The following is a 22,872-nucleotide window of genomic DNA, read 5'->3' as shown; positions in this document are numbered from 1 at the left end:
CGACTCTTGGAGGTTACCATGCGCACATGCTGTGAAGTGTCAGCTGGGGGTCTGGGACTTGTGTCTGAGCACTGAAGTTCAGATGCCGGGGGCTGCTGTAATTACTTAGACGGAAAAGAACAATTAAATGATTGAGAAGCAGGCATTTCTATTCATATGGCATAAAAAATTTTTCCTATCCTAAGCAATTTCACAAACTATCTTAAAATTCTTTTTCTATGTCTCTATTAGAGACTTCAAGGAAAAACCATAAGTTTTCTTCTGAAAGTTGTTACAGTGATTAAAAATAATGAGTGCTGAAGTCACAATGTTTTAACACATTATCATGCAACGTTTTAGGCTTATCTCTGGGGTATAAAATGCTCAGTAAGTGGGCTAGTATAGAAAATATTAGGAATTAATCTATTACATGTAAGAACCAAATTAACCCCATCATATTAGAGGGAATTTAATGTGAAGAAGATTAGCTTCCTGACTTGGTTAAACAAAGTCTATAATGAGACAAAAGTGAAGTAGTTTAAGTAATAAATGTTTAATCAAAGAATTTTACATATTATTAACAGCATTCATTTGGCCAAACATCTACACGTTTGTAGAATCCTATTGTATATAAAGTGGGAATGTATCAAGTATAGACTATGAAAGTGCAAATAACAAGTCAAGGTTAGAGTAATTTTTTCTTACATTATAAAATTAACTTGTTTACAAAATAGGCTTTGCCAAACTTTATTTCTGAATCGTAAAGTCAGTGACTGTGTTTTTAAAATATGTACCAAGGAAATACAAATTGGATACTGATCCTTTTCATGCTCAGGAGAGACCACAGAAACACAGGGAAGTGCACACGCGTGTGGAACCAGAAGCCTCGACGACACTGCCGGCACGGCGCTCTTTCCCCGGCACCGCGGCTCTGCAGCCGCCTCAGTGTGGCAGACTCCTTCTATTGAAAAACTACAACTTGATCTAAAAACTGATTGGTGTTGATATTTTCAATCTAAATTAAACTGGTAAAAAAATCCTTTAATGGACTATTTCAGTTTCACATACAGTAATACACTGTAGATAAAGGTAATATTTTCCCCAACTAATTTTAATAGGGATTGATATCAATCAATGTTTCTGACAGCTGGGGAAATAAAAACCAATGTGGACTTCCGATATCCATGGCACAGGAGCAATTCCCACACAGTTTATCCTAAGGGAAGAGGGGAATATTAAATACTCTAATATAATGTCTGAGCCATACGATTCGAAGTACAAGGAAATTCCAAAAGCAGGGTTTGGGACAAAAAGTAATCAAAAATTGTTAATTACAGCTCATGTGGATATTAATACTAACATAACCTTTCACCCATCCCAGGACTTGCCTGTACAAACTTGGTACTGGAATTTTGGTATCTGTAGATTTCTGATAAGAATCTGGCAAAACATTAAATAGAGTGTTGCATATCTATTTGGCTTATGTTAAGCTAGTTTTCATATTATGTAAGTAAAACAGCGATTCCAACAGTTTATTCTAGTTTTAATTACACACTGTACCACTGTATCTTAATTACAACTAAGACCAGCATTTTCTTCACAGTAAGACACTGGTAACTAGGAAGTTGATTTTTTCCAACACTAAACAGTAATCACACAGCAAATGAGTATTGTGCAATAGAACAAACACGTCAGCATTTGCGATTTAGTCAAACAAACCGATTGAACATTTAGTTGTTATATTTACTGTAAAGGCAAGGCCATGGGTGGTTTTATGGAGGTCTTTGCAATTCATACAGCATAGTTACTTCAGAAGAGACATTGAAGTTGGAATTACTTACTTGACTGGCAACTACCCATTGAGGTGAGGCAAAGGCACGGTAACATGTTGCGCAGGATGCTTTACTGAGTTTTTTTTTTTTTTTTTTTTTTTTTAATAATTGTGGGATTTACTATAACTCATGAAAACTCCACTTTTTTTTTCTATTTTATAAAACACTTACCATTAAAAGTAATTGCACCCATTAGTAATTAGAATGCACTGTAAAATTGTGAAAACAAAGAACTATGATTGCACTTCCAATAAAGTGTCTCTTAAAATACAGCACCGCTGTTGCTAATCAACTGTATTTTAATATTAAAATAAACTGTTTTGAACAGCAGCATTAGATTTAGTTAACTTAAGCTACAGGCTACATTTATTTAAATGCAGTCTCCATGGCAACAAAAGCCCACTAAATTCTGGAACATCACTGCTACCAAGTGGCACCTTTTACTTCCAGGAAGGCTGAGACTGCTTGGAAGCCCTCTGGGACACCGCACACCTGAACGCCTTGTTAGCGCACGAGTCAGAGTTTGGCACAAGTGGACTGTAAATAGACATGAAAAGAGATCTCCGATTCATGTGAAATTAAAATTAATTACACTGTGGTAGACGCAACGCTAAAGAGAAGCCTTGGCTACCTCAATTCACACCGCTCAGACAAAAAGGAAGAAGGAAAGTTACAGAAGAGCACAGAGAGATGGAGGAATGAAATGTTAGATCTGTCCAAAATAACTTCTGAAATGAAGAAAACTTTCAGTTTTTTTTTTTTTTAAAGGAAAAACCACCCAAGGATTAGAAAGTAAGCCTTTCATTTAATGTTCAATTTAAGTACTGCTGATCTAAACAGAGGACTGCATTTTCTTGAATGTGGAATCTAAGCTATTTATTCCATTTGTGTTAATCTCTCCGGCTCTTCTGTTTGTCAGCATGAAGGGGAAAAGCTATCCAATTAAATACAGAAGAAATTCCCTGTCAGGTTAAAATCAGAAATGAAGCTATACCATTCAAGGGAACTCCTTCATATTTAATCCTAATGTCAGTGGTTTATAATTAATTGGAATTAAGTGGATCAAGTCTCTGTAAAGCATACTCCACTAGCATACCATCTGTACCTGCAAGTCACTAGAGCCCCGAGATGTGCAGTTCATACTAAGTGGACTTGTTCAGGCCAGTCACTTGAGGTCTGAGGTGTCTGACTTGAAACATCGGAACCATCCCCCTTGCTGGCAGCCTCATTACCACTGTCGCCAGCTTGAGATGCTGCTTCCCCAGCCAGAATATTTCCCTCCAAAGCATTTTCTTCTCCTCTTTGGGTTCCTCTACCTTCACTGATCGCAGCATCTCCAAACACTGAATCTTCTGGAGGCATCAGTTCCACATCCCTCACACCTTCTGACTCGTCTTTGACACAGGGGAGCTGAGAATCTGCACTGATTTCTGTAGCTGCTGGAGGAATCAGAGCAATACTTTGAGGGTTCATGTCATGAAACCAAGCCATGATATTGCCAAGAAGATTGTCATTGATGTTGGCGTCCTGGCTGGCTGAGTCAGGGTCACTGGATGAGGGGAAGAATTCACTTCTTGCCTCACTGGGAGGGTGGGAACTCAGGGTGTCAGTTGAAAATGGGTCTCTTTCTGCTCCTAGTCTCATGAGGCTGTCACCAAGTTCCAACAGCTCAGAGCTGCTCAATGCAGCTCGAGGGCTATCTGTGTTCCTGGGGACGGAGTCCAGTCTGGAAGGTAAAGAGGTGCCTATTGCCCCTAAGGATGCTTCATTACTGAGAAAGTCTGTACTTTCTTCATCGATGGCCAGCCCAGATTCTTGCAGAGATAACTGTATTGCAAGAAGTATATTGGGATCGTCTTCATCCAAGGAACTCAGAGCCTGAGGCAACAGAAAGTAAAATTACTGCAAAATTTAAAAGGAAAAATGATTGAACCCAGTGAGGTCTGCCACTGTTCTTTTACCAAACAGATAATTAATAGTACCTCTATTTATACAGAAGAACTTTTTGACCTACTAGAATCTTATTTTAATTTTCTCCTTGCCCATGCTAAAGGGAAAATAAATTACTTAAGTGTAAATCTGAAATGGAAAAATCTTTCCCTGTAGTATAGCTCTGAAGCAAAGATTGTAGAAGGGAAGGGAGAAAAAGGAGAGCAACAGAAGTAAAAATAGGAAGCCAGGCTCAAGGGAGAAAGAGCAAAAGGCAGGGGCAACGAAGTTGCCCAGAAAGGCTACCTGAAGAGAGTCCTGGTTCTCAGAGCGACTGGCGGGTGTGTAGTCACGCAGGGAGGAGGTGTGCAGCGCACTCATAGATGCAGAACTTACCACGGAGGTGCCTGGCCTGCGGCCACCGCCACCTTCCGGGAGATCTGTGTCAAAGCAAGCAGTGCCAGAGAGTTTAGTCACATCAGGCCTCGTACATCTTTTTAACTAAATCAGTGACTTCTCTTTGAGCGCTGGTGAAAGCCCGGGGCCACAAGTTCACTTCATCTTTCAGAGATTTTTCATCCATAATGTCTCACCACAAGCAACAATATATATCTAACACAATTATTTCAAATCCATGATCAGTCTTTACAACTTTATTTAGATTATACATTGTTCTATTCATAAAGGCAAGTGCTACCAAGTGTTCGTTTTCTTCCCCTTAGGCAACAAGAAAGGTGTTTTAGTTTTCAGAGTTCTTAAAACTAAAGAATTTGCAAGTTACAATAGCCCCCAAAGCTAATCTTTAAGCCTGTCGATCCTGATATATTAAAGATGAGCTGCTGACACTGCTGTAGTTTGAAGATTTTCAATTAACAATTTAATATTTAAAGGATGATAATTTATCTTCACTACTAGGAATTTTAAAAATGTTGATAGGAAAACTGAGGTTAGGAGAAAAATATTTCATGAACACACTAAGAGTAACCAACAGCTACAATCTATCAAGTGCTATTTGTATTTAAGGGTTTTACAGACACTACCTAATGCTCACAACAAGCCCACAAGGTGACACTACTGTTGTTGCTTCTCTAGAATGAGGAGACCAAAGCTTGGAGAGGTTGGGGGACTAAAGCTTCACAGTGACATGCAGCAGAGCTGGAGACATGAGCTCAGGTCTGTCTGACTCCCCAGTCCATGGTTTTAATCGCCCTGGTTTTCTGCATCCTGTGACATTAGAAGCACCTGCATGCTGACTGTATACCTAAATTACAAACTCTTTCACAACATTTAGATTAGCCACTTTTTGAAGACATGCAAGAGAACTAAGAGATTACAACAAACCCAATGCAAGGACTCACCTAAAGTGCTTTCACTTGGCTCGTCGGGGTCTGGAGGGTTACTCAGCAGACTGTGCACGTCTCCTCGCCGGCGCTGTTGTCTGTGCCTCCTCCGATACTGAAATTCAGCATATTCCTGCATAAACCACAGGTTATAAAACACGGGAGAGCATGCACATTTTAAAATGCAAATAAAACCAACCATACACTTTTTTTCCAGGAAAAAAAATGTGTGATTTTATACACATATTATAAAATCACTTGGCTTTAGAAAAAGAAACTTCAGGTTTTGCCATGCTAAGGAAAACAGAAAAGGTAAAATGGAAAAGAAAAATTTTACATAGCCACTGTAACTGTCTGAGTAAATTTGGAATACTTGCAAGCTCCAATGCTAGATCATAACTGAGCCTCATTTCATATGCCTGGATCTTGTTATCTAAAGTTATAACTAATATCAGAATAATTTTACTGATATGAGTTAGGCCCTCTCTGGAGGTCTGGTTTTTAAAAAAGGACTGTGATATATGCAACAGGAGGAAAAAAAAAAAAAGGAAAAACAAAAGCACAAACAGTTAAGTACTTGTTAAGATTGATGGATCTGGTATTCTTTGGGACTACTACAAACCATATTCACTGCAAAAAAGAATATGAGGTTACCTTTAAAATAAGGTACTACTTGGCTTCCTTCCTGTGTTAGCTCATATGTAGGGTGATCTACAGCCCAGGCAAGGCAAAGTGTTTTCAATTTAGCATATGGGAAGACACAGATGTGGGCAAATGTCCCCTAGCCTATTTCACATTTGTGATAACAGTTTAAAGTGGGTTTGCTATCACTGGAGGCAGAACCTGGGACTATCTGCTATCATCTGGGTACACATGTCCTTTTCCAGATTTTAGTGACAGACCAGTGTACATGATACAGCATGTGTGTGTTAGTCCTCAGTTGTGCCCAACTCTGTGTATTCTCATGGACTGCAGTCCACCAGGCTCCTCTATCCATGGGATTTTCTAGGCAAGGACACTGGAGTGGTTTGCCATTTTCTTCTCCAGGGGATCTTCCTGACCCAGGGATCGAACCCGGGTCTCTCGCACTGCAAGCAGACTCTTTACTGACTGAGCTACCAGAGAAGCCCTCATACCAGCATAAAAAGGCTAATTTTGAGAATCATTGTAGAATCTTTGAGTGATACACACTAAAATATGATTTTAGTTTGATTCGTGATTATCTAGTTACTATGATTATCTAGTTACTCTAGAATATTCAATATGATTATATTGTGAAAGTAACAAATAGATGAGAGTAAGTTTTATAATCCCAGTAAAACTTTCACATCGTATGACTCAGGTGAAATTCTCCTTTATCTATGTAAGTAGCTGGACTCTAATTAAAGAATGGAAGGCATCCTATCAGGTTGGAAATAAATGAACATAAGATACTACAAGTGTCCAGAGAGATTAACCAGGTTCTTTAAAATTTACTGCTGAGCTGAGGCATCGTTTCCTCTTTTCCTGGAGGCTGGTGATCTAAAACTGGATGACTATGTCATCATGGTTCACAGGACCACCAAGTACTACCACATTTCTCAGACAAAGATGGCAACAAAATATTATGCCAGTTTGAGACTTATCTTTGTGATCCACACAGTTAAAGGCTTTGGCATAGTCAATAAAGCAGAAATAGATGTTTTTCTGGAACTCTCTTGCTTTTTCGATGATCCAGCAGATGTTGGCAATTTGATCCCTGGTTCCTCTTCCTTTGACTATGCCAAAGCCTTTGACTGTGTGGATCTCAATAAACTGTGGAAAATTCTTCAAGAGATGGGAACACCTGACCTGCCTTCTTGAGAAACTTGTATGCAGGTCAGGAAGCAACAGTTAGAACTGGACATGGAACAAAAGACTGGTTCCAAATAGGAAAAGGAGTACATCAAGGCTGTATATTGTCACCCTGCTTATTTAACTTATATGCAGAGTACATCATGAGAAACGCTGGGCTGGAAGAAGCACAGCTGGAATCAAGATTGCCTGGAGAAATATCAATAACCTCAGATATGCAGATGACACCACCTTTATGGCAGAAAGTGAAGAAGAACTAAAGAGCCTGTTGATGAAAGTTAAAGAGGAAAGTAAAAAAGTTAGCTTAAAGCTCAACATTCAGAAAACTAAGATCATGGTATCTGGTCCCATCACTTCATGGCAAATAGATGGGGAAACAGTGGCTGACTTTATTTTTTGGGGCTCCAAAATCACTGCAGATGGTGACTGCAGCCATGAAATTAAAAGACACTTACTCCTTGGAAGGAAAGTTATGACCAACCTAGACAGCATATTAAGAAGCAGACATTACTTTGCCAACAAAGGTCCGTCTAGTTAAGGCTATGGTTTTTCCAGTGGTAATGTATGGATGTGAGAGATGTACTATAAAGAAAGCTGAGCGCCAAAGAATTGATGCTTTAGAACTGTGGTGTTGGAGAAGACTCTTGAAGAGTCCCTTGGACTGCAAGGAGATCCAACCAGTCCATCCTAAAGGAGATCAGTCCTGGGTGTTCTCTGGAAGGATTGATGTTGAAACTGAAACTCCAGTACTTTGGTCATCTGATGCGAAGAGCTGATTCATTTGAAAAGACCCTGATGTTGGGAAAGATTGAGGGCAGGAGGAGAAGGGGATGACAGAGGATGAGATGGTTGGATGGCATCACCGACTCAATGGACATGAATTTGGGTAAACTCCGGGAGTTGGTGATGGACAGGGAGGCCTGGCGTGCTGCGGTTCATGGGGTCACAAAGAGTTGGACATGACTGAGCGACTGAACGGAACTTGAGATTTATCTTTAGGAAGAATTTGTTTACTTTGTACACTTGGTGATGGTACAAAGTTACTCAGAATTAAATAAACTATTTCATAGAATATACGTATTTCCATTGAAGAAAACTAAATAGTTGAAAAACAACTGTAAAAGAAACTTGTTATAATTATTCTGATAAAAAAATCAAATGGCATTCTCTCACCATGTAATAGACTTTTAAAAAATTGTTTTCATAAAAGTAAACTTATCTGAAAACTTCCATGGATTCCTAAGATCTCCAAGTAAGCATATGAAAGGCTTTAGTCAGAAAACTCCAATAGGTTTGAGAGTGTTATGGCTACAGAGAAGAATGAGAAGTTCTAGGATTTATAGGGGGAAAAGCTGCCAGGAGTTTTTTATTCTTGTAAATAGTAACAGCCACCGTTTATTGAACACCAGCTCTGTCAGTGACTTAAACAGATGCTTTAATCTTTCCAGAACTTCCATGGGGGTAGATATCAGGATCCACATTTGAAAGATGAGAAATGAAGGAAGGTACAGCCTAAGCCGACCTTAAGTTATAGGGTTAGGCCTTGAATTCTGGTGTCCCTGAGACATCTTGATCACACTCTCTCCTCTGGGCTCCACTGCCTTTGTTGTTATTTTAGTTGCCCATTTGTGTCCGACTCTGTGCGATCCTATGGACTGCTGCCTGCCAGGCTCCTCTGTCCATGGAATTCTCCAGGCCAGAATACTGGAGTGAGTTGCCATTTCCTTTTCCAGGGGATCTTCCCAACCCAGGGATCGAACCCATGTCTCATGGAGCACCTGCACTGGCAGGCAGATTCTTTAACACTGAGCCACCAGGGAAGTCCCACAGCCCTTAAAGTGGCACAAAACAAATATTGATGCTTGTCAATGACTCATTCAATTTAGCTTAAAAAGAATAAGATCTAATTAACCTTAACAAAAAATATAAATTCAACCTAAAAGTCTATTGAAGTTTGGTAACATTATTTTTTTCATAATCTATATAAAGGCAAAGAACTAATTTTCAAAGATATAATTTTGGTAGATACTTGATAATCACACACATGACAAATTTTAAAATTTCATGTGGCATGGTAATTCTTTGGATTTGCAATGTTTACACAAAAGCTTGGTGCTCAATGTGCCAAATACCTTAAAGAATAAAAAAGTTTAATTATTCTTAAGAATAAAATATTATTTATAATTTCACATTTTTTCAATCCCTAGAGAACAAGAGCTCAATAATTTTATTTAGAAATATTTACACGTGAGATAAAAAGCTTCTCTATTTTTACTAAAATGAAATTGTGTCAATCATATTAGTAGGCTCTCAATATTCAAGGACAAATATTTTGAAATTCTTTAAGTTACTGCCATAGTCAGAAGTCTCAAGATGATGCATACCTGATTGTGAATATATTTTTGCTCTATTGTGTTTCTACCTTGATACTGAAATCTGTGTACTCTGTTTTTGATAACTGAAGCTTATTTATTCCTCCTTTAAGGTGGAAATTTTCCGAACTATCCCCAAAGCTGAAATTATAACACAGAAATATTAAAGTATAGGTTCCAGTAAAGAAAAGGTTCATAATTTGTTCTACAATAGAAAATCCATTAATATATCAAAAATTCTTTAAAAATTTAAGTGACTTTAAAATTTTCATATCAGAGCTCTAAGCACAAATTTTTCCTCAAGTCAATGCTGTTTTGGATATATCTACCAATATCAAAAGGCCACAAGGTGACTGCAAGTATTCTCAGCAGCTGAAAAGAGAAAGTATCTGATTTAAATAAACCACAGTCATTTACGAATAATAATCATTTCCATTGTCTTTCAGTTGCAGATATTATATGGGCTATAAATGATAAAGGTTTCATAGTTTACAAGAATTAAGTTAAAAGGTTATATCAAAGTGTCGAATGGTATACTGTTGTATGAAGAACAAAGTAGAGAGAACTGCTAAAACCATTTAAACTCAGACTTAGCAGTGACAGTGGCAATTTAAATCTCAGAAAACAGCAATATGTTTAAGATTTTCGCTTTATCTTGTTTTTATTGCTATTTGCAGTATTATGGACCTTCTTATTTTAAAGTGGGATATAAACAACAACAATGAAAACAAGATTGTGAACATCTTAAAGAGAAGCAAAAAGCAAATGATCAAAGCATTCTTTCTGCATAAAACATTAATGTTAAGCTTTCACCTAACTGACTATAAATCAATTCTAACAGGTTGTTTCAATAACTTAAAAAAATAGATTTTGTATTTATGCTTTTTATAAATTCAGACTGAAACAAGTAATATTATCATTAGAAATGAATTTCTAATACATAAAATTCCTATTTCTGTTAAAGATATTTTCCAAAAATATACCCTAAGTTGGTCTCCCATAATTAAAATTCAGTAATTAAAAATTATAAGAGGGGGTATGCATTTAATAGTGTGATGATAATTCAATACCATAAGAAGGTAAATGTAGGCTCTGCTGAGGCACTGTTACAATAAAAGAAAGAAAAAACATTGTTTACAGCCTCAAAGGGATATTTAGAGAATAGAAAAAGTGAAAGGGAAAGTGAAGCTGCTCAGTTGTGTCTGAGTCTTTGCGACCCCATGGACTTTAGCCTACCAGGTTCCTCCGCCCATGGGATTTTCCAGGCAAGAATAAACAAATGAGGGTGCAAATATAAGCAGGATTGCACTAAGGAAAATTATAACTGACCCAACCCAACCCAACCCAACCCCCACAAAACAATTACCTCAGGTGATGCAAATCCTAAATATTCCCAATCCCATGTTCCACCAGCAAAGCTACAAAGAAATCAGACACACCATTTGATTTCTTATCAGTACAACAAAGTTCAAATAATCAGACCCTTGTCCTTTGAACACTACTTCTAACTCCTTTGCTTGGAACTTGCTTAACCAAAGACCAACTACTGAATATAATTAAAATAATTCTTTCAAATTCTATGTTGTTTTATGTTTATGTAAAATGGTGGAAAATTAAAAATCACCATGCTATACCAGAGTATTTTTTATGATTGCTTCTATTTTTAAGTTTATATAAAAATAAGGGTCCAAGGAATTTCTAATCCTTATAATTAGTACAAACAAGAAAATATGCTTCAATTTATAATGTCAGTATAAGTATCTGAAATAAAACAACCAAACTCAACTGTTCTTTAATGGATGAGTATGTGGATCAATTACAAAACTTTACTAACATCAGATTTCTAATTTCCTCACAACTTTTTACCAGAAAATACAAGTATGACGATAATAAGTTAGCAAGGCTTCCAAATTCTACATCATGTCTATGACTGTCAAAATGACACATTACAATACTTGAATTATGAGTTCACTGAAGTGTGAAATTTACCTGCCTTAATTTAGTCTGAGAAAGTACACAATGACCAACAAAAAATAACAAGAAAAACAGAAATAGTACTGGGGAAAAAAAAATCACCAAAAAGAAGTTAACATACTTTTATAAGCTATTGATATTTCAGGTATAAGTAACTTTCAGGAATATGAATCCCAGTTGGACAAAAAATACACTTGCTGCCTCTGTGGCTGGTGCTAGGGTGAGGTTCACAGTGTGCATCCTTTTTACCTGCGTCGTGGAGCTTCTGGTGAGTCTGCAGGAGCAACTCCCCGAGCCACAGACGCCAGGAACTCTTGCCTTTTCTGCTGTACAAGGCATGCCGCCTTGATGATCTTGTGGCGGGGTGTGCGAAGGTAAGGCCTATTGACTTTTTGGGCAAGGTCTTCAGTGACCATTTCTAGGTCTGTCTATGTTAAGAAAAAACAAACAAAAAAATTATAGGATAAATGGGTAAGTCAATAGCAAATTCAGTATCTATCTGGTTAAATCTAACTCTCTTTTGAAATCAGAAAGTAATCCAACTATCATAGTAACTTCCAATTTAACAAGTTTCTACTATGCAAATTTTAGGAAAACACCATTCATTCAACAGGCATTTATAGCAATGTAGTTGGTATGGATTACAAAGCAGTAGTGAGTACAGCAGCTGTATAAAAAAAGTTTATAAACTTGCCTGTGTGAAAAAGAACTAACAAAATTCAAAGCATTGTACATGCAAGTGAAGGCCACATGGCATAGACTTTATGTAAATGCTGAAGGAAGGTGAGGCAAGGCAAAACCTTTGGGATCTGGGGTTATGTCTGGAAGACCTCATGGAGAATACGAATATCAAGCATTGAAAGAAATACAAGACATAAATTAGTAGAGGGGAGTTTAAACGGATGATAAAAACATCCGTAGCAAGAGGAGAAAGTTTGGTTACTTCAAAAAAAGAGGAATGTATAATATACTTGGTTGGCTATACTCATGTCAGTTGGCTTAATTAAATGTTTTATTTTTTAAAAGTACGCTGTTTTTCTTTCAGTTGCACTGTTAAAATGAACTGGCAAATACCAATGTTCTCGTCTAGTAAGTGATGCTGTTAGTTTCACTTTTGAAGATAAAATTCTATCAGGCCAGATTTCAACCTCAACCAGTTTAAAATAAATAATTGCAGTGGGAAATGCTTGCCTAGCTCAGAGCTCACTCGAATCTGCATAGTGACAAATTCAAACATAAAGAAAATTTCAGTTTATTACTGTAACTTTTGTTTTATTTAAAAACCATTCTAAAAATGGAAACAAAATTGTTAATTACACTCCAGTAAGATAAAACTTAGTTGTAAAGTGGTTGAGAAAGGAGAAAACCTGTTTTTCATCATAACTGCATTTAAGTTTAATAAAAAAAGATATCTTACCTGCATGAGTTCAAAAATTTCTTTCTTTGTGCTTTTAAGTTCTAAGAAAAATCCATATGGATAAGAACACTTAAGAATGCGTCGAGTTTTTAAGAGCACATGAACTGCATCTTCAATGAAAGTGGTATCTGGACAGGCTCCTTCAGCTATAAAGTAAACCAGGCACGGTAAAAAAATTTCTTTGTAAATATGCTGTTATAAAATTAAACAACTAAGTTTTCTTAAAAGAAAAGAAAAAAAAAAAGAGACAAATCTCCAAGAAGAAACTGAAGAAGCTATATCATAATATTTACTTGAATCAGACTAAAAACCTATGTAAAACTCATACATTTTGCATTTATGTGACCTGCATACATTTATAAATGGAACACACCCCTGCAGTATCCCAGGAATGCAGTCCTAAAGGAAAGCATACAATGATCCTGGATTCTGTTCTCACCCTGTTTGTAAACAAATCTAGCTTTAAGTTCTAGGCTTTACTAAGTTTCTCAGGTTGTCCCTAGCAGAATTTAGAACAAATGCCTTCCTAAGTTCTTAAAAAAAAAAAGAGTCTAATTATAAATTATGCTTCTTCAAAAATGATATTGTAAGGTAAAAGATATAACACTGTGGGGGAACAACTGGGTAGTGAATGCTATTAGCAGTAAATGAACACTTCAGGGAGAGAGAGAGCAGAAGAGGGGAAGAGTAGCTTCATTTCTTCCTTTCTGAATCTTCTTTTGATTCTTTCTTATATCTTACTATGCTGGCTAGAACCTCCAGAAAGTTGAACAGAAGCAGCAATTCAAATCTACAAGTATTTATTTTATATTTACATGTTTTGGGCACTGTTCTAAGTATTAGGGACACATCGGTGACAGAACATACTGTAGAATCTGTGAAGATTTTTTCTTTCAATTTTTACTGTGGACAGTTAACACTTCAAGAGTTTACTATTGGCTTGATATAGTTACGTCATTACTATGGTCTAAGAACTAGTAATTAACAAGGAGATTAAGCTGCTATTGATGCTTTTTGTCCCATTCTAAGCTATTTAGCTTACAGTTATTGTTTTAGTAAGAAAGTTATTCTCATGAAAAGGCTGTTAGTACTCACTACTTTTATAAAATGGACCAAAAAAACATAAAGATGATTGATTGCATTTTAGGCTTAAAACCTTTTATAGATAAGCTATAATTTAAAAAATATGACTTTTTAAAACAAACATGCCAGAACCTGTATGCTGTATAGTCACTGTGAGGTATTTATTATATTCTAATTATGTAACTAGTATTCAATCCATTTTTAGGAATGTTCTTTTTGAACTTCCATTTTAGGGACCATAAGTAAGCGCTATCTCATGCCTTTGCTTTTTGACTCCAATTTCCATTATTTACCAATGAGATGATTTTCTCCCAAACCCGTACTTGACTTCCATTCCATAAAGCACTCTGCTAAATTTCTCAAGAATCTTTGGGAGTTAGTCATACAACTGGACAGCCTGTGAATCCTGCTCTGTTGACTAGGTCAGGGATGCCTTTTCAGTCCATATACTTTTGCCCACATTGTAGAGCATCAACAATGGTGCAGAGTAAGCAAAACCATGATGTGTGCTGAGGAGAAGGTGAGGTAAGCCAGGTGGAAAACCTAATCAGGGGCCTCAAATGCTAAACTGCACTCTGGACTTCAAAGAACTCCAAACTACCAAATGAGCTAATGGAGATAATATATTCCTTTAAGGGTCTTAATCTCCTACCAAAGAAGTGATTTAAGCATGACAGATATTTTATATTAACTATCATATATATCACTTATAACTTACTTTCTTTGAGAGCTCTACTCAATTGCTCCATCTTTTCTTTGGCTGTTTTAAGAAGGCGTTGTTCTAACTAAAGGAATAGAAATAAACATATCATTTTCTTTCTTACTCACAACAGTATTATACAGTACATCTGAAATGATATAGGACATACCTGATAGCTATGTTCATGATTTTTAAATCTTGTATAATAGTGCATGAATCTGTCAAGTTCCTGAAATCGCTTGTGTTTTTTTTCAGCCTAAGAAACAGAAGTCCAAATGACTTTTATAACATAAACAAAAGTACTAGCTATTAAAATTGGGCTTTTTTTGACCACACAAAAAATTTTTATTAATAAAAGATAGTAATGCATACAAATTTGTTGCTTGCTTTGTTGAGAAAATAATAACCAATACATTTTAAACGCTTTCCAGGATAAAGTCTTGCATTTGTATTTTCTGTGACAAACCACTGAATCCACTATTCCCAAAGTGTGAGGTAAATATGTCTCTCAAGCCCTATGGTCATCAGATCTTCAATGTTTTATTATATTGTTTATTGCTATGGACAGAAATGTGTCTCCCATCAAATTCATGTTGAATGTCTAACCCCCAACGTGACTATATTTGGAAACAGGCCCTGTGATATCACCCTGTGAGGTGATAAAGGTGGAACAAGGTCATGAGGGTGGAGATCTAATCCAACAGAGCTGGTGCTCTTACAAGAAGAGGAAGGGACACCAGAGCTTGCTCTCTCTCCTCCCTGTGAAGACACAGTAAAAAGACAGCTGTCCGTAAGCCAGGAAGAAGGTCATCACTAGAAACTGAACTGGCATAGATCCTGATCCTGGACTTCGTAGTCTCAAGAACTGTGAAAAACACATTTTTGTCATTTGAGCCACTTGGTCTATGGTATTTTGTTATGGCAGCCAAGCGGACTAAGATACTATTGTATGAAATAACATATCATATTGTTGATATAATGTTAAAATTATTTTTAAGTCATTTTAGAGTTATGCTGGGATATATGTCTTCTCTGATATTACCCATATAAACAAGAAAAAATTAAAAAAAAAAAAAAAAGAGCTCAGGCTTATACAGCCATTTTGTTTAAATTAAAGGCTATGTAAAAGTGTATTGAATTTAATGCCTCATTACAATAAAGGTAGGAAAAGAAGAAATGCAAAATACTTCCACTGGTATTAAGTGGCTTAACCAGAGGTCTTGGCTTAAACAGTTTTCTCTACCTCCACAGTCATTTCTTTGGATTGCTCCTCCACATGCTGAATGACTTCATAGCGAGTACATCTATAATATCCTCCAGTGGAAGAACTATGTTTTTTCCATTCTTCCAGACAAATCCAGCAAAAGTCATACTTGCACTGCAAAAGAAAACATATGTGCAAACATCTCCCCATGTTGGTATGCAAATTACTTTTCAACTTCTAGTTAATCAATTAGTTAAGAGATTAAACAATCCTGCCTGTGTGATCAGGGACACAAACCTTCTCAAAGACAAGCCCTCTGTTTCAGGTCTTCTCTGAAGGCCTTATCCGCACTATGGAAAGTTGTGGGGGTAGTTTAAAATTATTGTTTATAAGGATAAATTAAAATATAAATAATATTAAGTAATCTCAAGAAACCTTTAAAAATATCAATATGATACTCTTTCCAAATAACAAAAACAGATACTGACAAATGCTTCATTTTTCACGTGCATAGTAATCTTACTTTGGTCTCTAAAGCTCTACCTTTGACTTTGACAAACTGGTTTTGAAAATGGGAGTAAGTTAAAAAGGTCTTTAATCAGAACATCTAACAAAAAACCTATTTCTCATTAAAAAAATTCTTTAACTACCGTAATTTGCAAACAATGCCAAAAATACGAGCATTCCAGTATGAAAATATATCCTTTTTTTCTCTTAAATGCTTTTGGATTTTGAGTCAGAAAGATCTTCCTAATTTAAATCAATGTTTTCTCGTGGTACGTTTACAGCTTATTTTTAAAAAATATTTACATCTTTGATCTGTTCAGAATTTATCTGGGTATTCAGTATGAATTAAACTTTCTCCCATGCAGCTGTCCAGTTGTCTCAATACCATTTATTACACAGCCCACATATCTCTACTGGTTGGTGATGCTTCCTTTACCAACACTAAATCCCCATGTATGTATCTATTTCCCTGGGCTTTGTTTTGTTGATCTGTAGATTCATGTACCAGAGCTATGCTGTTTTAATTACTGAGCCTTTATAGTGTGGCCTACTATACTCAATTCTCTTGCCTGGCAAATCCCATGGACGGAGGAGCCTGGTAGGCTGCAGTCCATTGGGTCGCTAGGAGTTGGACACGACTGAGTGACTTCACTTTCACTTTTCACTTGGAGAAGGAAATGGCAACCCACTCCAGCGTTCTTGCCTGGAGAATCCCAGGGATGGGGGAGCCTGGTGGGCTGCCGTCTATGGGGTCGCACAGAGTTGGACACGACTGATGCAACTTAGCAGCAGTTCCTCCTCACTGCTCTTTTTCAGAGTTTTTTGGCTCTTATTTCGTTTCTCCATAGGAATTTTTGAATTAACTTGTCTAGATGAAGAAATAAAACCTGTTGGTATTTTTGCTGTAATCTTTCTAAGAACTTTGTTAGCTTTCCATTTGTTTGTCCACTTCTAAGACCTAAAGATAGGGGTCTTAACATTTTCTTCAGGTACTCTTACACATTTCTTAAGCTTTTTTCTAGATAAAGGAAGTCTTTTCTTTCAGCATATACTCTATCTGGATGTTGCTGGAACACGTGAAGGCTATTACTCTCTGCATATAACTTTTGTATTCTGCTAGATAATTAAATTTTTATTGTTTGCAATAGTTTTTCAGTTGATTCTGTGGGTTTTCTAGGTATACAATCATGCTGTCTGTAAAAAAAAAGAGACAATTTTATTACCTCATTTCTAACCTTTACATCCTCAATTTCTTTTCACTGTTGAATTATGTTGACTGGTATCCTCGGTCCAATGTTAATAATATTTGTGATGAGAGCATTTTTATGTTGTTCTCCATTTTAGAAGAGTACCACTAGTTTCCCTACTAAATACCATGTTAATTTTTGGACAAAGTAAATTTATTTTTGTCATACTTGAAAGGAAAATTTTGTGTATTCCTATTTCTTTGTGTGTCTTATAAAGAATGGCTGCTGAGTTTTTGTTAAATCCTTTTTTAGCATCTACAGAAAATTTACATAGTTTTTCATCTTGTATCTACTAAGATGAGGTACAGTAATAGCTTTTAAAATATCAAACCATTCTTATATTCCTGAAATAAACCCCATGTGATTAATTACTTTTTAAAAAATTAAAAACATGTTTTTTCATTTAGATATAACCGATGGTCAACTACTCTTCTAATGCACTCTGTTGGATTATATTCGCTAATATCTGTATTTTCTCCTCCAATATCTTATTTAGGACTCATGCATTGTTGTTCATAAATAAGACTGATCTATACTTTCAATGGGGATTCCAGGTGGTGTTAGTGGTAAAGAACCTGCTTGCCAATGCAGGAAACTCGAGAGAGGTGCGTTGGATCCCTGGGATGGGAAGATCCCCTGGAGAAGCAAATGACAACCCGCCCCAGTGTTCTTGCCAGGGAAATCCCATGGCCAGAGGAGTCTGGCGGGCTACAGTCCTTGGGATTGCAAAGAATTGGACATGATTCAGTGTGCATGTGCGCGCACGCACACACACACACACACACACACACACACACACACACACAAACATTCAATATTTATCAAGCACTCATATCAAGGCTCTACTCATTTTATAATAATAATCTGAAAGTTTCCAGGTTTTTCCTTTTTCCTATTTGTCCCAGAAACAGTTCAAATCATATTGAAATTACTTATTCCATAAGTTTTGATAAAATTTTATTGTGAAACTGTTAGGGGCTATTGCTTTTAAAGAAGACATTGTTGAAAAAAACTCGTCTGGGGGGTGAGTTTGTTTGGATATTTTTTCTAGGGTTAGTTTAATAAATTAAATTTTCTTAGAAAATCAATCCATTTCAAATCCAAGTTCAAATTTATCTGAAAGAGTTGAGCAAAATTACCTATTATTATTTTACATTCTATGATAAGAAATTTTACATTCTATGATAAGAAAAAGAAAATAGAACTTTGATAATTTGTAATTTTTTAGTTGCAGCATATACATTTTCCACAGAACCAGATCAAATTTCAAGTGATTTAAAATGTGTAAGAATAAAATTTAAATAGTTTCCTAAAAATCATCTAAAGGGAAATGAATTGAGTTTTTTTAAAAGATGAACCTATTTTTATATTGCCAAATGTATCATTATTTTAAAATGTTTCACAATTTGATTCCAGATAGTAAAAACAATCTATTGAGTAATAATAAACACTGAAGAACTAATAAAGACATATTATCATTTAGTCATTGTGTTATAATATGGATTCAATTACATGTGACTTCTTGTTCTACCTTAAAAGTTAAAAAAACCTCTAAAAGCATAAAAACTTTTACTTTCTAGATGTCTCCTTTTATGTCATAAGAATGAAAGAATTACTCATCAGTTTCCTCTGTTGAATGCAAATACTAAAACAACAAAATTCTGTAAAAATTATCCTTCAGTTAAAAAAAAAATTATCAGAATGAGATAGGGCAGGGCCTGAGTTTGCTGGAAATAAATGTTGTTTAATGACGTACAGAAACTGACCATAAGAAATAGGTATGCATTTACATACATATAATTTTAAATCAAATATTAAAAAATGTTGAGCAACAACAACAACAAGACTATTCTTATAGAATGTAAGTAAGTGCTCCTTTTAATATGCAACGGAAGCTTAAGCAAACTTTAAGCTAAGTTACCCTGTATCATTAGCCTGATTAGTTCATGAAAATACTTATTTACTTGATATGTATTCATCAACTACTTACTGTTGGTGAGTGCTATAACTGAAATAGTGAGTGCTATGACTGAAATAAAGGTAACAACAGTGGATTTGGTCTTTTTATTAGTACCCCATCTGCTGATTTTTTATGGTCAACCTTTTGTTGTGTAAAAAAATTTTCTTTTACACATCTATGTAGTCTGTATCAGACTGTCCAAGAAAAAACTAATATGAATGTTGGAAATACAACTGCATATAAATGAAAGAATTTTGCCCCGATCAGCTGAACTAACAAGCACTCCTGAGTATTCAGAACACTGTACAAAGTTTTTCTTCTGAGGAAATCACTGCTGTCTCACTAAGACAATTCACTCATGTTAGTTTATTATAATATAAAATCATCTGGCAACTGTCATTATTTTTGAAGTCATAGTAATAATGATTATTAGCTTCAAGGTAAAAAATCAATAAGTACTTAAGATATTGATGTATTTTATCTAAATCTTAACTGTACGGGTTTCTTTCACATCCTAAATCAGAATAATTATATTGCTCTTCTCTCAATAATTTTAAATAAATATTTTTATATACATGGCATTTGCAAGGAAAAGGAAAAAAATTGAGAGTACAATTAAACAAAAACAGTCATGAAAGTAGGCATGGATTAATAAAATATTAACTTCTAGAATATTTCTTTTAAATATAGTAGTTTCTTTCTGTGCAACTAAGTCAGAAGGGTAACCTTTTAAAAGTAATTATTAATTTTTAGCCAAGTGACATTTTCACTTTCAATATAGTAATAAGTTACTTATTTAATTGATTGTTACTAGCAAACTTAAAGTCTGCACACTGCTTTGGGCACTTTTCTTATACAGGATTTAAATTTGGGCTTAAAGGGTTCGCTTGGGGCCTGATTTGAACCTCAAGACTAAGCAGTATGCTCCAAAATAAGTTTTGTAACATCTCTATGTAAGGTAGCACTTGATCATTTACATATTTACATATACACAGAACTCTCTGAGGATTATGGACTCCGGCATCTCTGATCTGGACAAGGACCATGGAATCCTTACCTTTGTTTTTAACATTCACCATGATTGTAAAAATTAGTAATATAAATCAACATTTACGTTAATTAACAAAGAATGTGGAATACGATCTCCTAGAATCACTCTGAAAGACAAGATTTTTATGCTTACAGTATTTTTCCTTTGGATTCACAATCAAATTAAGGTTCTAAACACAAAGCAAGTACAATCCTCTTTAACTTACCTTAGCACACTGCATGTGATTGCATCCCTCATTCTTCTGTATTGGAGACTTACAATTCGCACAAGGCTTGGAGTTAGTTAACAACCAGAGACAATTGGCAGCATCCTCATAAGCTTCACTGACTCCTACAACTTTGGGGTATTAAGCACAAATACAAAAATAAACAATTTAGTGTACAACTTCAGATGGAAAAAGACTCAAAGTTTTCTTTGCAGGTTGCCTCTCAATTTTAAATATATATACTTATTTTTCTATCAGAGTCTATGGCAAAGTTTTTAACCCATGATTATTTAAGATAAACTAAAAATGAATCCAATGACATGTCTAGAACTAAATTCATTATTTCCCCCCAATCTCCTTTCTCTACCTCCTGTGCTGGTAAATGACTGATTATCTACCCAGAATCAATCTAGGAAGAACATGATCTTGGACATCTTCCTCTTTGCCTCATCTGCTGTATCCCACGGGTTCTATCTCTTACTTTTTCATATCCATCTCCTCTCCATTTCCAGCTAGGATCCTCCAAACCTTTTTGCCTAGATAATTAAAACACAGAAACCAACTTAATCTCCCCAGATCCTTCTCCCTCATCCCCCAAACCCCACTAAATTGCCTCTGTAAAGTGATCTTTTAAAAATACAAATCTTTAAATCTTTTAGTTGTTCCTCACTGACTACAAGATTAATCAAATTTCTTCAGCAAAGAACACAATGGACTTCATGATTTGGCCACTGACTGACTACCTGGCAAGGTCCTCCCATCTGCTATACCCACACCAACCTTATACTCTTCACCATCTTATAAACTATTTATTCTACTTAAATATGAGATCTGCAATCTTAAAGAATGTCAGGGTTTTTAAAGACTCTAAATTTTACATTTTATATTCTATAAATCCCTATCACCACCTACAGAGAGATTTAGGGGCTGGAGAGAGTGGCAGATGGGTAATTTAAAATTTATTTTTTCCTGCAAGATTGTCAGTACTCAAGTTTGCTTTCTAACTTCAAGTACAGAGGAAAGTTCTACGTTTTCTTCACTGAAAAGAGATTCTGAAAATCACTGTGAAATTCTTGAGAGTGGTCCATTCTATTAAGGCCCTCATTATATGCAGATTGTCTAGAAAGGGTGGGGTAAGAGGTTAGCCCTACTGAGGAAAGCAGGGGAGAAATCAACTCTAAGTTTTGAAGTCTAAAAGAAAAAGTCACTCAACTCCTAGATTCAAATCCCTGGAGAGGGAAGGGGACAAAGCTTTGCGGTCTGACCCTTGGGAAGTAGTTCTGCATATGAACTGGAAGCGCTGAGCACCAGCAGCAGTGCTTTGATGGAGTCTAGCAGTGGAGGGGGGATGGTGTCTTGCCACACGGAACCCTTAGTACCTACTTACCTAAGTTTGTGTCAACAATAGAACAGCAGCTACTGCTTGACTGTAAAGCACTGCTCTTCCACATAGCAGAGAGAAAAAACTGCGGCCATGAACTGCTCAGACTCCACTCCATTTCTAAACCCACCTGGGAAGATGGTTTCATTAGGGTGCTGGGGCAGAGAATTCTTTGATAATTTGGTGGAAAACAGGAGTTTCAGGAGGAACTTACTACCCTTCAGTTCAGTTCAGTCGCTCAATCGTGTCCGACTCTTTGCAACCCCATGAATCGCAGCACACCAGGCCTCCCTGTCCATCACCAACTCCCGGAGTTCACTCAGACTCACATCCATCGAGTCAGTGATGCCATCCAGCCATCTCATCCTCTGTCGTCCCCTTCTCCTCCTGCCCCCAATCCCTCCCAGCATCAGGGTCTTTTCCAATGAGTCAACTCTTCGCATGAGGTGGCCAAAGTACTGGAGTTTCAGCTTCACCATCAGTCCTTCCAATGAACACCCAGGACTGATCTCCTTTAGGATGGACTGGTTGGATCTCCTTGCAGTCCAAGGGACTCTCAAGAGTCTTCTCCAACACCACAGTTCAAAAGCATCAATTCTTCAGCGCTCAGCTTTCTTCACAGTCCAACTCTCACATACATACATGACCACTGGAAAAACCATAGCCTTGACTAGACGGACCTTTGTTGACAAAGTAATGTCTCTGCTTTTCAATATGCTATCTAGGTTGGTCATAACTTTTCTTCCAAAGGGTAAGCGTCTTTTAATTTCATGGCTGTGATCACCATCTGCAGTGATTTTGGAGCCCCAAAAAATAAAGTCTGACACTGTTTCCCCATCTATTTCCCATGAAGTGATG

The 22,872-nt window shown here is 36.3% G+C and overlaps 1 protein-coding gene across 5 annotated transcripts in view; it reads right to left on the bottom strand.

Annotated features, from left to right (window-relative positions):
• Positions 1 to 508: 508 nt before the first annotated feature.
• The window catches only part of ANKIB1 (ankyrin repeat and IBR domain containing 1), a 155,007-nt gene continuing 132,643 nt past the window's right edge, over positions 509 to 22,872 (bottom strand). For 4 of the 5 annotated variants that reach the window (XM_055589697.1, XM_055589695.1, XM_055589694.1 and 1 more), the window contains 10 exons: positions 20,634 to 20,764; positions 15,703 to 15,837; positions 14,629 to 14,715; positions 14,478 to 14,544; positions 12,677 to 12,822; positions 11,509 to 11,687; positions 10,652 to 10,703; positions 5,099 to 5,213; positions 4,047 to 4,180; positions 509 to 3,689 (listed from right to left, as the gene is read on the bottom strand). In XM_055589697.1, the coding sequence (XP_055445672.1) occupies positions 2,949 to 3,689; positions 4,047 to 4,180; positions 5,099 to 5,213; positions 10,652 to 10,703; positions 11,509 to 11,687; positions 12,677 to 12,822; positions 14,478 to 14,544; positions 14,629 to 14,715; positions 15,703 to 15,837; positions 20,634 to 20,764 (1,787 nt within the window). In that variant the 3' untranslated portion in view covers positions 509 to 2,948. The remainder of the gene's footprint in view (positions 3,690 to 4,046; positions 4,181 to 5,098; positions 5,214 to 10,651; positions 10,704 to 11,508; positions 11,688 to 12,676; positions 12,823 to 14,477; positions 14,545 to 14,628; positions 14,716 to 15,702; positions 15,838 to 20,633; positions 20,765 to 22,872) is intronic. The other variant, XM_055589696.1, reaches the window with a different exon arrangement.

This window comes from Bubalus kerabau, chromosome 8 (assembly GCF_029407905.1).
Source record: "Bubalus kerabau isolate K-KA32 ecotype Philippines breed swamp buffalo chromosome 8, PCC_UOA_SB_1v2, whole genome shotgun sequence".
Classification (NCBI taxonomy): Eukaryota; Metazoa; Chordata; class Mammalia; order Artiodactyla; family Bovidae; genus Bubalus; species Bubalus kerabau.
The sequence above is the reverse complement of the archived record's forward strand: the minus strand, read 5'-3'. Positions and strand labels throughout refer to the sequence as shown.